This window comes from Cyprinodon variegatus, unplaced genomic scaffold (genome assembly GCF_000732505.1).
Source record: "Cyprinodon variegatus isolate N-32 unplaced genomic scaffold, C_variegatus-1.0 Scaffold352, whole genome shotgun sequence".
NCBI lineage: Eukaryota > Metazoa > Chordata > Actinopteri > Cyprinodontiformes > Cyprinodontidae > Cyprinodon > Cyprinodon variegatus.
The window spans coordinates 696008-710639 of NW_015150805.1; the positions used below are offsets into that span (position 1 = coordinate 696008).

A 14632-nucleotide genomic window follows, 5' to 3' on the forward strand; every position below is an offset into this window, starting at 1 on the left:
ATATATATATATATATATATATATATAATGCATACTTTTTTTTTTTGGTGTGTCTGACTCATCTTTTTAGAAAAGTTTTCCGTTGGAAGACCGATTGAAAGCACAAGAGCATGTCATCTGCCTTTGACAGTTTGAAGTATCAGCGTGCAGTTGTCAAACCTTTACATTAGACTGAGCTGAGTCAGAGTGAAATGGGACATCAGGCCAAGAGTTGGTTAATAGTGACAGGGAGGAGTGTGGGGGTGTAGAACAGGTTTAACTGGGACATGAAGGTGAACCAATAGTGGCAGGGAGAACATGGAGTCTAGACGTTGGACAAAAAGCAGGCGCCAGTATGGCTAACCACTAGTTTACGTATAGTAGCATGATATGCTCCCACATTGTTAACATGCTCCCGAGGACAGAAACGGTGTTCGAAGGCTGGATTTGCAGGTCTGAATTAGCCCTTCTGTCAAGCCTACTTATCAAAGTTGTTAGCAGTGCTGAGCCTCCTGCTCTCGACTTTCCAACACCGTGCCATCAAACCGCCAGTTTTCTATCTATGTTTCTACACTGGGAATTGCCCTCTAGCTAATGGAACAGTTGCATGCAATGGCAATTTATAATAACACTGTGGAACTCGCTGGCTCTGTGTTTTGATACGTCTCGCTGTCGCTCTCACGCACTTTCTCTCTCAGCGGATCTGCGCTGAGGCTGCAGCTGGGCAAGAGCTGAGTGTGGAGCTGGGCACCCGGCCCAAAAAACGCTCCTCCTTCACTCCCCCGGTGCCCTGAGAAACCCGTGGGGAATGTCTGCTGTCAGAGGGAATAGGCCAGGAGAAAGAAAGCAGAGCAAGAGGGGGCAAGAAAGCAGGAAGCAGCAAAGAGGGCCAAGGAGAGGAAAGGAGAGTATAGGAAGGATCACAGAGGCTCAGTGGAACATTCCTGATTATGTTTCAGCGGGACAAATCCCACCCTGTGGCCATCTAGTTATGAGAGGGCAGGACACTGGAGTAAATGAGTGTGCTTCTCTGTGTCTGGCAACTACTTTCTTAGATGGGTTAGATTTTTAGATGAATATTTGATCATTATTGTTTTCTTCCGTGCCCTTCCCTCTCTGTTTACACAGGGCTGAACTCGTAACTCCATTGCTATATATTTCACGCCCTTTATTGCTCACAAAGTATGTCAGACCTCAGGCTCCACTTGATGCTCATGCCCTCTTCCCCTTTCGTCTCACCCACCTCTCCTTATCACTCTGCTGTAAGGAAGCAGCAGGTCACTGCTGCTCAGGCCTCTTCCTATATCGTACAAGTTTTTTTGATTTAAAGGACTGGGTGACATTGACTTATTTAGGTCTTTAACTGTTAGAGTGAGAACATTTTTCATTTCCTGCCTCATTTACTTTATTATATTTCCAGACCAAGAGAAAGTAAAGAATGGAGCTCAATCAAAGGAACATTGTGAAAGAGTTTAAAGTCCACAAACTGAGCCTGCTAATATCATCAGCATTGACAATCCTCTCTGAATCATGGATTGCAGTTTATATAGCACTGCAAACAGATACATTTTCTCATTCTTTTCACGGTTCCTTCAGAATTCAGAGCCAAAGTCCTGAATCCGAGATGGATAACTATGCATCATTCATCAGCGAGGCTTTGGAAAAGACAAAATGTCGGGAGTGTGTGCCATCATGGGAGGAGATCCAGATGCTGATGAACCGACAGGAGATGCTGTGCACCGTGCACTACCCTGGCCCCGGATCCTGCCAGCTCTACATCAGCTCACACACCACAGCCAATGAGGTTTGGGACCATTTATTTATGGTCATCTTGGTCGATTTAACGCTTTATCAGGCTTTTCAGATTCTTTGTGTTTTACACAGAAAAGAAAAGCTTTAACTACCATAAACATCTTTCCAAAATCAGTCTCTTCTCTTTATTCTCCAGGTGGTCCGAAGGATGCAAGAGAGACTGGGCCTTCAAGATAGTAAAAATACATTTGCACTGTATGAGCAGAATGCACTGTGGGAGCAGCCGGTTGCAGGGAACTCTCTGATCGCTGACGTCCTGACCAGGTATAAAAACATATTCCTACTTTTTCCTTTTTAATATCAGCCAGAGCCAAAACACCTGTCACAAATTTAAGCTTTTTGTGACATTAGAACAGCATTATAGGTACTTTCTTTTTTCCCATCTCTTCTAGGATACTTAACAAGTTTGGACATTGTGGCATATAGTCAGTTTAAAATGAAATGCCACATCCAAAACCAGAACAGAAAGGATGTTTTAGGTTCTGGTTGGCCAAGCCTAACGGCCTGCTTTGAAGGCAGGCCTTTGTAGATGCTTGTGTATATATATATATTATATTATACATTGGTCAAATTTAGTCAGAATAAATTAAACATGAGTTTTATGTTAAATAAGATAAAGACTGATTTAACAAATTAAAACCCTTCTTTCCATTTGTAGCTTCACCACCAAAGAGTCGGAGTCTAAATCCCAGTGGAAAATATGTTTTAAGCTCTACTGCCTGCTGGATGCTGACAGCATATCGGAGGACAGCATAGAATATTTATTCCTCTTTGAGCAGGTAATGCAGAAAAAAAAATGTTTTCTCTTTCTACTTTGGCTTTAATAAGTGACCTATAATGGGATCACATTTTTTTCCCTGCAGCAAGTCCTTCTTTCTTTTCTAAATAAAGTTATGGAACAAGCTTGACTCACAGCCATTTGACACAATGCGATTGTTGAAGAGAATGCAGAAAACATAAAAAGTATGACTAATAGTGTTGGTTCAGTTGAAGCAGGGTCAAAAGGTCGTGTCATTACAGGATTTTTCCTGAGGACTTCTATAAAAGATTTATATAGAGCAATAAAACAGGGTGGGCCAGATGCGATTGGATTCAGGTTATTGGGAACAGCCGTGACCTTTTGTCTCTCCTGGTCTTTGTGCTGCAGTGCCATGAGATGGTGGTGCGTGGACAGCTTCCAGCCTGTGAGGAGGACCTGCTGGCACTGGCAGCCCTCAGGCTTCAGAGCCTCATGGGTGACTTCAGCACACATGTCCCCTTCCCACCTTTGGACGAACTATTCCCTGGTCACATGCTTGAAACACGCGTCCTCATGTCTCTGTCGGCCCCACAAGCGGCACCCCCCTGCCAGGTGGCGGCTCAGGAGTGTCCTGTGACGCAGCGGTTCCCGGCAGGCCTCCTGGCCGGGACGCTGTGGAGCCACTCGGCTACTGTCGCACATAAACAAAAGATGGAGAACGATAAGTTTCTGCGCAGTCGGCTGAAGGAGGAAGCAGCGGTTGTAACGACAGCCATCTTGGAACGTTGGAAAGGTCTAGCTGGCTACAGTAGCAGGGACAGTATGGCTGCCTACCTCACAATTGCACGCCAGTGGTCAGGCTTTGGATGCACTCTTTATGAGGTGGACTTCTACATTGTGAGTATTTGGATGGGGCGGTGCTTTAGCTTGAGCTTACCTGGAGCTTTCTCTCATCTTTTCTCTCTTTCTGCTTGCAGAGTTCAACAGGGAATGTTTCCCAGAAGTTGTGGTTGGGTGTAGCTGCTACATCTGTGTCCATCTACAAACAGGGAGAATCAGAGGCCTTGGAGTCTTTCCCTTATGGCCAGATCTGCTCTTACGGCGTGTCTGACAGCAACACCTTCAAGATCACAGCTGGAGATCGGGATCTCATATTTGAAACCAGCAAGGTAAGGAGGCTCACACATCCCAGATCTGCAAAATCTCAAGCCATCTTCATTAGATTAGATTAGATTAGATTAGATTCAACTTTATTGTCATTACACATGTACAGGTACAAGGCAACGAAATGCAGTTTAGGTCTAACCAGAAGTGCAATAGCAGCAAGTGCAGGAAAAATAATAGTTCCAAAAATACAGGACATGGGTTTTCTACTGAATGAGTATAGAGATGAATACTTATTATAAATAATGAATATAATATATAGATCACTAGTGTTATGAACTAAATTTACAGCTGGATATGTACCAAATATAATATACAGGTGGATATTACTATAGAAAAAGGTTTTTACACTTATGTACAATAGCATAATATACAGGTCAGGTAGTGCTTGCAGAGACGAATAGCCTTATCAGGACGCTGTGTCCTGCAGCACAGGAGAAGTGTTGAACACTGGCCTCTCACCATACCCCCCTGATTCCTTTCAGCTATTTGCTATACCTAAAAAGAAAAAAAGTTAATTTAGTCTGAATGGAGAGCACACAACCTGTCGCCTCTTTCAAACCAGTTGCGACCACCACAAGTCAAACTTCCTGGTATTAAATGGCGTGGAGTTGAATTTTATTGCTGTGGTTAAATTAAAATATTAGGCTGAACATTTCTCAGAAATTTAGATGCTCTTCCAGACAGACACTCCCTTCCCCCTGTTGAGAACAAATCTTGCCTTTCACTGGACCGACTTCCTTGCATCTTCCCACAGGGAACAAAAAATCCCTCTGTGATCTCCAGTGAGGCACAAGAGTGGCTTTTATTTATTTATTGGGCTCACAGGCAAATTGAAGTGCAGCCCAGTAAGACTTCTTCTTGTGTGAGCTGAAGTCCTTATAGTGGTCTGACATTAGTAGGAAGGGCTCTGAACCTCTGGGCAGAGAAAGATTTGATTATCAGTGCAGCTTTAGCGACTGAATAAAAGGATTATTGTTATTTTATGAGCAGGTGACTGTTTAACTTAGAGCTGTTCTTTTGAGGGAAGAATTAGAAGAAAAAGTGTCCTGAAGTTTATTCCGGTCAGGTAAACAGAGGGTCAAATATAATTCTATGTTTTCTCTTATGATTCATGAACAATTTAGTACTTTGGAAAAGCACTGATACTCCTCAAAGTTATCCACATTTTATCATGTTACAAAGACAAACTTATATGGTGTGGAAATGTGAAAGTATATATTTTTTTTATTTTGTCAATAAAAAAAACAAAATTGTAGCATACATTTCAGTTTATCCCCCATAGTTAATACTTCCTAGAACCAACTAGCCTCTTTATTACTGTATTCCTTCCCTGTTTACTATACTTGCTATATGTTGTTCTATTACAGACATACTTAAAGAGGTATTACGGATTTTTCTAATGGTATGCTGTTGAATATTCCAGTCAACAAGTTTATAGTCCTTCCAAAAAAAGTAAAAAAAAAAAAACAATCCACTGGACTTCGTTTCCAAGTTTGAAGATGTTTCGCTTCCCATCCAGGAATCTTTTTTAATTCAAAATGTCAGGAGTCATAGTGTTGAGTTTGAGGATTTATATAGTAGCCCAACAAAGCCTTGTTTTTGTTAAGAAAACATGCAAATTGAAACGGGTCCACCCCTTCGGAATGGGGGTCGAATGGCTTTTTTTGTTAGCCTTCAATGCCCCATACCTTTTCTAATGATACTGCCACCTGTGACCAAATTGCAGCACTCTTTTGCTTGTTTCTCGTAGCTCTCACTCATACTTGACAAGATTTCTTTTTTCTTTTTCACCTTACCTGGGGTCACCATTGGTGTCAGAGTTGAGATGGATGCCGGTCGGTTCTGAATATTCACAAAATCCATCTCAAATATAATGCTTCGATTGTTTGATAGCTCCGATCCATTTAAAACGGACGCGCTTGATGATGCAACATCCGCATAACAGCGCTGGAATTCCTGCACCGAAATAAATTCAGGAAAATAGGCTACATGCTTTTTTAGATGCATTGGTCTTGAACTGCTGAGGTGTCAGTCTGCTCTTCAAAATTAGTTTTTTTTGTTATAAAAGGTCAAATAAAAATGTTATTGTGAAGATAATTTTCAGTAAAAACTTGCATAAGGTTTGCGATTGTAACTTGGCAAAATGCAGAGAAATGAAAGGGTGGTGACTGCTTTTGAAAAGTTCAAACTGACTATATTCACACAATGTTCCTATAAAGGGGTGTGAACTAGATGTCCTCAATAATTGCCAAATATTTGCATCATCTGCTTCTGGATGACATAATCTTCCTCCACCCTCATGTGACGGTGCCAGACGGATGCCGAGACTGCCACAAGTTTGACCCTTCTCTCTCTCTCTCTCTGTTTTCACCACAGCTGACTGAGATCATGCAGCTGATGAACGCCTATTTCAGTGCCATACATCGCCAGCGAGGTAAAGGGGAAGACCCAGACACCATTACCTTCAGAGAAAGCACAGACGTGGGTTTCCGTCATATGGCCTCCACACCCACACTTCTGGAGCTGCCGTCTCACCCTGTTTAATAGCAACTCTTAGCCTACCATCACCATTCTTCTTCCCCGAAGATTCTTGGCCTTCTCAATTGGGAATGAAGCTGCAGCCAATACAACAGAGCTGTTTCCTCCCCATCTAGGAAAATAAACCTTCCCAGAGTATTGCAGTTAAAGAAACCCATCTTAGAATGACAAGCTTCGGACAGTGCAAGGAAAGGCAAGGGGCCCGAGAGTACACAGAGAACCAGCGCTGTTACTGATGAGGTGTCGTTCACACCCTCAACCCCTCCCCACCCTCCATCTTTGTTACACTAGATGGCAATAAACCCAACTTCACCGCACCCTCAGCGAGATGTTTCGTACTACCACCTCAGACATTAAGACTTGCAGCAATCATAAGAACCTCTTAAAGCTCCAGCTCTGAAGCAAAAACACCTTCTCCCCTAGTTTCTCTCTCCGTCTTTTCCTAGAAGGCAGACGTCCCTTTTGCACTGCTGGAATACTATTTGGAACATTCACTGACACACACACCCTGACTCTCCCTGGCTCCTTCATCGGTTTTCTTAAGATCCCAACTGAGCTTCAATTACCTGAAGTGTTGATACAGGCGAGGCCATGTGAACTTGGAACTGGAAGCAGATGTTGGAGCTCTGTGGCTAATTTTACTTTAGCTGCCATGACTGCCTGCCAGGGTGTCAGTCTGATCACTAAAGCCATTTCATTGATGATGCATTCAGGATCCACGGCTGTGTGCGTTAAAAAGAAATCAACGGATTTTCAAGTTTTTAAGCACGTTGCCACCATATGTTCTGACTCCTCTCTCCTTGTGGTGCTGCTTTTCTCGACTGTGGTCCTGGACCTTTAACTCGGTGAAGACTTAACACCTGACCCGATACAGCACTGTTCTGCTGAAGAGAACGGGTGCTACTTTATTTAATGGAAGGAACGCCACAAAGCTACGTCATAGACAGCATTCTGTGCCCCACAGGTCGCCAGCCTTCGAGAAAAAAAAAGTTCTAATTCAGAAGCTTTTGTATTATTTATGCAGACTTTCAAAAACAAAAACTGTCCGTCTTAAATGTAGACCCAGACTTATCTTTAAGTTTGCTCTCAGTGACCAGGGCCATAGGTTTGTTTGGTTCTGCTGTTAATTTTCTCCACCTCCTTTTCCCTTTTTTTCTAATTTTAATTTTTCTTGAAAAGCTAAACTTGGACCAAAGACTAACTTTTATTATCTTTTAGAGAAAAAGCCAACAAACAGAAACCGAATCTAATCATACTTGGACATCCTCATGCCTTCCAAGATGAATATTCAAGAGTCAATTGTATATTTTTTTTGTAAGGATAATCCTAAAGTGATATCTGCTACACACTAGAAAATAACCATTTTGAACACTTTCTTTCTATGCCATGAAAAGCCTTGACAAGTCATTGCCCTGTTTCTGATGCAGAAGCAGGTCTTTAGCTTTTTCCACTGCAGCTGCAGGCAGCTCCATGCAAGGTTTATGTAAAGAAAAAAAAAGGCAAATGTCATTGTTTAGTATTAAGCTAGACTGTAAGCTGCATGGTACCTTTTTATGTAATGTGTATATTTAATTGCACTATTTTTAACTAACTTGGGAGTGCAATAAAAACTATAAATACTGTAATTAATAAAACAAATACCCATTTTACTGTATTGTCAGTGTTCCTTAAGTTCTTAATTCCTCATTTCTCTGCAGCCAGGTATGTTTTAATGATTAATTCGGATGAAAAGTGATGTCTGCAACCAGTAATCATCTTAAAAAAGCAGGTTGAGTCTTGGTTTAGAACTCTACAGATACAGATTTAAAAAAAAAAATGATCCAAGCAGGTTATCTTCATAAAGCAGATAGGTTAGGACAGTATTTTTCAACCCTGGTCCTCAAGGCACACTGCCCTGCATGTTTTAGACGTTTCCCAGCTTTCACACACCTGTTATCAATTGATAGAAGATTATCAGGCTTTGCTGAACTGCAATCATCTGAATCAGGTGTGCTGAAGCTCAGAAACATCCAAAAGATGCAGAGCAGTGTGCCTTGAGGACCAGGGTTGAAAAACACTGGGTTATGGTATCAGGCCAGGACAATCCAACATGTTGGATTTGCCCAACGTTCCACCAAGTCATCTAAACACAGAGCACACGGTATGATTTATCTCCAGAAGACCAGCCAAGATCAGCCCCTCTAGGTACGCTTTATTTCATTCCTGCTTAAACAAGAATTAGCCCTTACAGGTAATGAGCCTGAAAAGTATAGTGGAAGATTTTCACAAATTTTTGAAAAGACCAACTTAAAAAAAGAAAAAAAAAATGCACATGCACAACCCTGTACCCACTCCTCAGAGGGAGCACCTCTTCAAAGCGTGCAAGAGCACGTAACAGCTCATTTCTTCTTGTGCACGCTGTTTAAAAGTTGCTGTTTGCATCGCTTGTACAAGCTTACTTTCTGAAAGATTTGCAATTTTTCCACTATGTCAGACTCACCACCGGTGACTGAACATGAGTACGTGCTTACGTAAACATAACAAGATGATTAACAATTAGGTGGACAACTTATTTTGACGATCCACCTGGAAAAAGAACATCCTAAATTATTCCTCGAACTGATTACATGGTGCTCCAGGTGAGATATTGCATCATATTGTAGATGACAACAGGAAATGTACGTTCCACCCAAATAAGGATGAAGTAAAGAAGTGCAGTAATAGAAAACATTTTTATTCATCTTACAGGTCCATCAAACAGTAATAAGGAACAATACACCTCAGACTCTACAGAGAACCAGTTAGCCTTTAAAACAGAGGTACCTTTGGTACCTTTAAGTCAGAAATGTGACGTATGGCAAAACCTACATTAAATATCTTCCTTTGCAATCTGTGGGTAGTGGGCAAGAATGAAAATCCAACAAAAACTACTGAACTCTGTAGAAAAATAGATAAAAAGGCAACAGGTTGTTTAACATTGAAGGACTGGAAGCAAAAGAAATGAACATTAACTGATGCCGTCAGTGATTACTTGCAATAACTCTGGAAACTATTTGTTACAGGAACATGTAGATCACCAAGGATTCTGATTCTCCAGAAAAATGCCAGTCCAGGAAACACTTTGGTTAATGAGTTGGTATAAACATTGATCACCACCTCTTAAACTATCATTACATGCTAATAAATAAATGTCAGAACAGCAGCTATGGCCAGACACAGACCACGGTCACTGATCTTGTGTGCCCCAGGAGATGTAGTCAGGCCGTGTTGCTGCGGTGTACTCGTCCACAAGCTGCTGCACAACCTCACGGGAGTTGTCCAGCTCGTCAAAGTTTTCCTTGAAGATGTCCTCTTTTCGAAACTGTTCCAGGAATGCCTCACGCTTTCTTAGTTTGTCATACTGTCTGCACGTGCGCTCAAAGAGCTAAAACAGAGGACAAAACTAGGATTAGAACAGGGAAAGATTCACATTCCTTATCAGACTTTTTTTCTTTTTATTCTTTTCTTTACAGAAAATAACTCACTCTAATGAAGACTTAATATTTTCAGCTTTTAATGAAGCTAAAGGTGATGGTTTGCAGCAATAAACCAAAGTTTTAACCAAGTTTTCAGATTTTAAACAGCTTCAAACTTTAGTTTGTTTTGTTGTTGTATTTTTTTTATTTTTACAGCTCTAGTGGCTGGTTTTTTGGACAGTAGACTGACAGGAAAGGGGGTATGAGATAGGGGGAGAAACAGGCAGGCAAAGGACCACAGGTCGGATTCAAACCCGGGTCGGCTGCGTCGAGGACTAAGGCCATACATGGGTCGTGTGCGCTAACCACTGCGCCACCAAAGCACGCCCCAAACTTAGTTTTTTTTTAACACAGTTCCTATCAGACTGGATGAGAGGAAGAAGATTTTGAAGAAAACTTACAGAAGAGATGCTTGTGTGGTTGGCCATCATCAAGCCGCTCACTCTGTGAGCCGAGGCCAGGTACGGGGACCTCCTGGATAAAGCCACCTGGATGCTGGCTGGACCCCAGGGAATAAAATTGGCCAGTTTTCGCTCCCGGATCCTTTGAAGGCTTTTATGGACCTATAGTGCACATGTTTATCGTTTAAATATGACCATTCATCATTTCAGATAGAATTTAACTTTGCACACACACACAGTATGCCATCATACCTGTGTGGGGTCAACTTCCCCCTGGATGATGTTCAGGATAGCAATGTAGCAGTGATTTGGCTGTCTCTCTCTTCCCGTGGATACCATCACATTCTTGGGTTGCAATAACCTCCTCATCACATCCAGCACTGTGGTTTTCCTCACGCTGGCAACCTGAGACGTGGCATCATCAGTGACTGCAACCCTAACATCACATTTGCATCTCATGTTGCATATTTCAGCGAGTAAGGATCAGTAATAACTCACCGACTGGTCGGTGGTCAGGGGCGTATAACCAGTCATGAGGAAGTGGAGACGAGGAGTGGGAATTAGTGAGGCAATCAGGCCGATCAGGTCGTTGTTCATGTAGCCCGGGTAACGTAGCGTAGTTGTGCTGGCAGACATGATTGTGGAAACCTGTATGGAAAATTAGAAGCTGATAAATGTAGATCTAGATTGGCTTTAAGGATCTCAAACTTGTTGCATCTTGTCACAGTTTGCAAAGAGGTGACATATGATGGACAGGATTTAAAAGGAATCCCAAAACAATCTGGCATTATATTAATATACATCTCTGTACAGTATAGGTAATCCATAAAATGTGTGAAAAGGGGTAGTCAGAAAGCTAGACCAGAGGCAGCAGTATTTATTGCAGCTATTGTTCTAAATCTTTACTCTCAGAAAGTTTGGAATAAACAGGAATGCAAGACAAAAGGGCCTTTTCTTTCAAAGAAAACATTACACACATCTAAAACATCCCAAAAGCTTGAGATAATATGTTGTTCGAAGCAACCTCGAGAAACCTTTGGGTCCGCTTCCATTGAGGCGCGTTTGGCACAGAAACACCCCAAAAGGACACCATGCCCACAGTGAAACCTTTTTTTTTGTCAAAGCAAATCACATTATCAACAGTTTCAGAGACAGTAAATAGGTGTTAAAGGAAGTGACAAGTTCTAAAAAGCAGCTATCAAGTTTATGCTCCAACCAACCTGTTAAACCAGTTTGTGATATTTTAGTTGATGCCCAGTGGCTCTTCTGTTTCAAAATAATGTGCGATGTTCAAATACACCCTTGGAGATAAATAGATGAGCATGAAATATAAACCGACGTCTTACTCACCAGCTGATTAATCTGGGAGAAGGAGGGGTTCTGGATGTGCAGCCTGTCTGTAGCGATGCGGTTCAGAGCGGTGTTATCCAGCACAACCTGATGGACAACACAGATGGCAATTATAGGACAAACCGAAAAGAACAAGTTAAAGCACTTCTCAATCTATTGCCACACTTTTAGGAGTGAGAAAGTATTGCAGCACTGACACAGCCAAGGAATCGCTTAAGAGGCTGACAGAGAGCCGTTGTTAGGAAAGTGGAACATACATGATACGCTGCTCAACTGCAACAGGGAGACCGATTATAATGGTAGATTATATTAGCTCTCAGGCTAATTAAATCAACATTAGGTCCTTATGCAAGACCCTGGAGGAAGTAGGTATTTAAGAGGAAATGCCATTAGATCGCCAGTGCGTCTGTGTCTAATACTATTAGATATTTAGAAATCAAATTTAATAAGTTGCATTTGCAAAGCCTGAATGCTGCCAATGCAATCTGTATATTGGTTTGCAAGCAATGGAGAAGTTTCTGTTTGTCTTCCATAAAGGAACTGTGAAGATTAAAAACGGAGACAGCTGCAGGGCTGGGAGAAAAATAGAAGAATGTTGGGTTTATTCAGAAGTCAAGCTGGCCACTAATTAAGAGTGGGATGTAAAAGCTTACTGATGGCGGGTGGGCGAGCTGATCAACATCATGAACAATGTTGATTTTGTAGGGGTTTCTTTTTATTTAATCGTTTCTAAATAACTAATGCTTTGCAAAAGAACATTCTCTAAACAAATGATGGATTAAACATGTACAGATCATTATAAATGGAGCAAAAGCACCACATTTAAGCCCTCTACCAGACATTTTATACGCAGCAAAGCAACAGTGTAATAATAATAATAATAACAACTTTTCAGGAAAGAAATGCCTTGTGTGCACATTTTCTCATGAGTTTAAAGATCATAATCGACAGAGCTCTGCTCACCACGCAGTCTGCATTCTGGGTGAGCCTCTTCAGAGTGAGCAGCGAGTTGTACGGCTGAACAACCACGTCACTCATCTCATCCTGGTTTGGGAAAACAGAGTAGGTCTGTACCAGCTTCTTTGGGTACCTGCGGAGCAGGAAATATTTTATTTACACACACCAGATCCTAAGCCAAATCTAAAGTAAGTAGCTGGAAGTTAGCTGTAAGAGGGTTTGTGGACCTGTCGTTGAGTCTCTCCAGCAGGTACGAACCCAGTCCTGACCCAGTTCCCCCGGCAATGGAATGACAGAGGACAAATCCCTGCAAGGACAAAGGGTTACTCATTACCAACCCCCCTCAGGCAGCAGCATGTGTGTAAAACTTACAGTAGACTCCAGTGGTGCAGAACAGAAAAGTGTGTGGGTGAGCAAACGCCTCGCTTCCTAAGCAGTTATATAAATGGTAGCAGGGCCCCACCTCGCAAATGGGCTTCCTCCTTTGCCCCCCCACAGAAGTCAAGCCTGTAATACCTGCCTTCAACATTCACCCCAACTATTATCACCAAACACACTGCACACCACACCCTGCTAACACACACATGCCAACAGCAGCTCGGCCCACCTTCCTACCCAGAGCGCACGCTAAATAATAACGTGGGCTCATAATGTGAAGGACTTACACAAATTGCAGACCTCTGAGGGGAAATGTGAGTGTTATTTTATGAGAAGCTGGAGGCTGTATTGCGTTCACCGAAAAAAAAATAAATAAAGAGGCTAAGAATAACGGAGATGGCAGGGAATTTGCTGGTTTTCACAGGAAGGGCTCTGGCACTATTTTAGCATTTTGTTTCGATTAGAGTCATTTTTGTTTCAGCATGCGTATCACCACCACTGAGACACAGCACCCTGTCCGAGTAGACCACGTCCCTATTCACTGCAGATATGGAAAAGTTACTTGGGGCAGAGCTAAAGCTGAACATTTCAATGGTGTAGACAGCAGGTTACAAAAAAAAAAAATGATAAGAAAAATCAGCCGCTTTTCTACAAAGAAATTGTCAAAAGCTACAAAACGACGAGAAAAACAGACTTAAAGCAGATACAAAAAAATAAACCAGAAAACTTACTTTGTCAAAAGGATTACTTTGTACTTTAAGACAAATTCTCAAAGGTTTTTTTTATAATCTGCTCTCAGATGTTGTGCGCCATTACCACAAAAAAAACATTTTTTCTTCTAAAAATCAATGTTAAAATGTCCATATTAACCTAAAAGTCACAAAGTTAAACGTGTCAGACTTGCCTCCAGACTGTCGCTACCATCTGCCTCTCGGTCAATGATATCAAAGATCTCTTCTTGGATTTTTTTGCCCTGGAAGAAGAAGGAAAAAACAAAAACAAATGTGAAAATGTAGTTAATTTAAACTAGACTGATAAAAATTGAATAAAATCAATAAACTGATTAAAATATTGATCATTTCTCAAAACCAACTTGTGAATATCCGCTGGCCCAGTTGTTCCCAGCACCCCCTCCGTGCTCAGACAGGTAGATGTTCTCTGGATTGTACAGGTTTGCGTACGGGGAGCTGAGGATGGAATGGATCACGCGGGGTTCAAGGTCCAGCAGAACGGCACGAGGGATGTAGTGCTCATCATCAGCCTGAGGAGTTAGATTAACAACCAGGGATTAGAGGCTGATAGAACAGTCAGTGTCCCTGCAGTATAAGTTAGTTTCTGACATCACATATGACTGTTCTGCCATCTAGTGGCAAGTAGTGGTGGTGTACCTAAAATCACAAGGATAACCAGGATGCCTTTATCTTTTTTGACAGGAAAAGTCAACAATAAAAAATAATCAGGATACAGTAAAGCATCCTGATAAAAAAAAAAAAAATTGACAAACTGATGAGGAACAGCTTCTTATCCTTACAATAATTACAAATCTGTTTAAAGGAGTATCATGAATGGGAATTGGGTCAGAATATTCAGAGAAAAGTAGATGATGATCTGCATTGTGGAGATGCAGGTTTTAAGGCAAACATGATGAGGGAAATTGCTGAAAGTTCATAAAATAGACATTTTGGCACCAGCTGATGGAAGGAGGAAATAACTTAGCAAGAATTGGGCCTCACCAGTCAGGGTTTGGGTTAAATAATTGTATACCTCATCCCAGTTACAAGGGATGTTGCTCTTTCCTTGGGGACTGAAGGCAAGTA

General features: G+C 41.7%; 2 protein-coding genes across 2 annotated transcripts in view; one reads left to right on the forward strand and one right to left on the reverse strand.

Moving 5' to 3' along the window:
- plekhh3 (pleckstrin homology, MyTH4 and FERM domain containing H3) overlaps positions 1–7581 on the forward strand; it is a 43987-nt gene extending 36406 nt beyond the window's left edge. Inside the window, exons 8-13 of the mRNA XM_015385958.1 lie at positions 1576–1783; positions 1928–2055; positions 2450–2570; positions 2939–3427; positions 3508–3699; positions 6074–7581. Coding sequence (XP_015241444.1) covers positions 1576–1783; positions 1928–2055; positions 2450–2570; positions 2939–3427; positions 3508–3699; positions 6074–6241 — 1306 coding nt within the window. The 3' untranslated portion in view covers positions 6242–7581. The remainder of the gene's footprint in view (positions 1–1575; positions 1784–1927; positions 2056–2449; positions 2571–2938; positions 3428–3507; positions 3700–6073) is intronic.
- Positions 7582–8927: 1346 nt separating this feature from the next.
- The window catches only part of tubg1 (tubulin gamma 1), a 9243-nt gene continuing 3538 nt past the window's right edge, over positions 8928–14632 (reverse strand). The window contains exons 3-11 of the mRNA XM_015385933.1: positions 13909–14076; positions 13720–13788; positions 12665–12744; positions 12444–12570; positions 11481–11567; positions 10629–10778; positions 10383–10535; positions 10131–10292; positions 8928–9638 (exon numbers count right to left, since the gene is read on the reverse strand). Coding sequence (XP_015241419.1) covers positions 9441–9638; positions 10131–10292; positions 10383–10535; positions 10629–10778; positions 11481–11567; positions 12444–12570; positions 12665–12744; positions 13720–13788; positions 13909–14076 — 1194 coding nt within the window. The 3' untranslated portion in view covers positions 8928–9440. The remainder of the gene's footprint in view (positions 9639–10130; positions 10293–10382; positions 10536–10628; positions 10779–11480; positions 11568–12443; positions 12571–12664; positions 12745–13719; positions 13789–13908; positions 14077–14632) is intronic.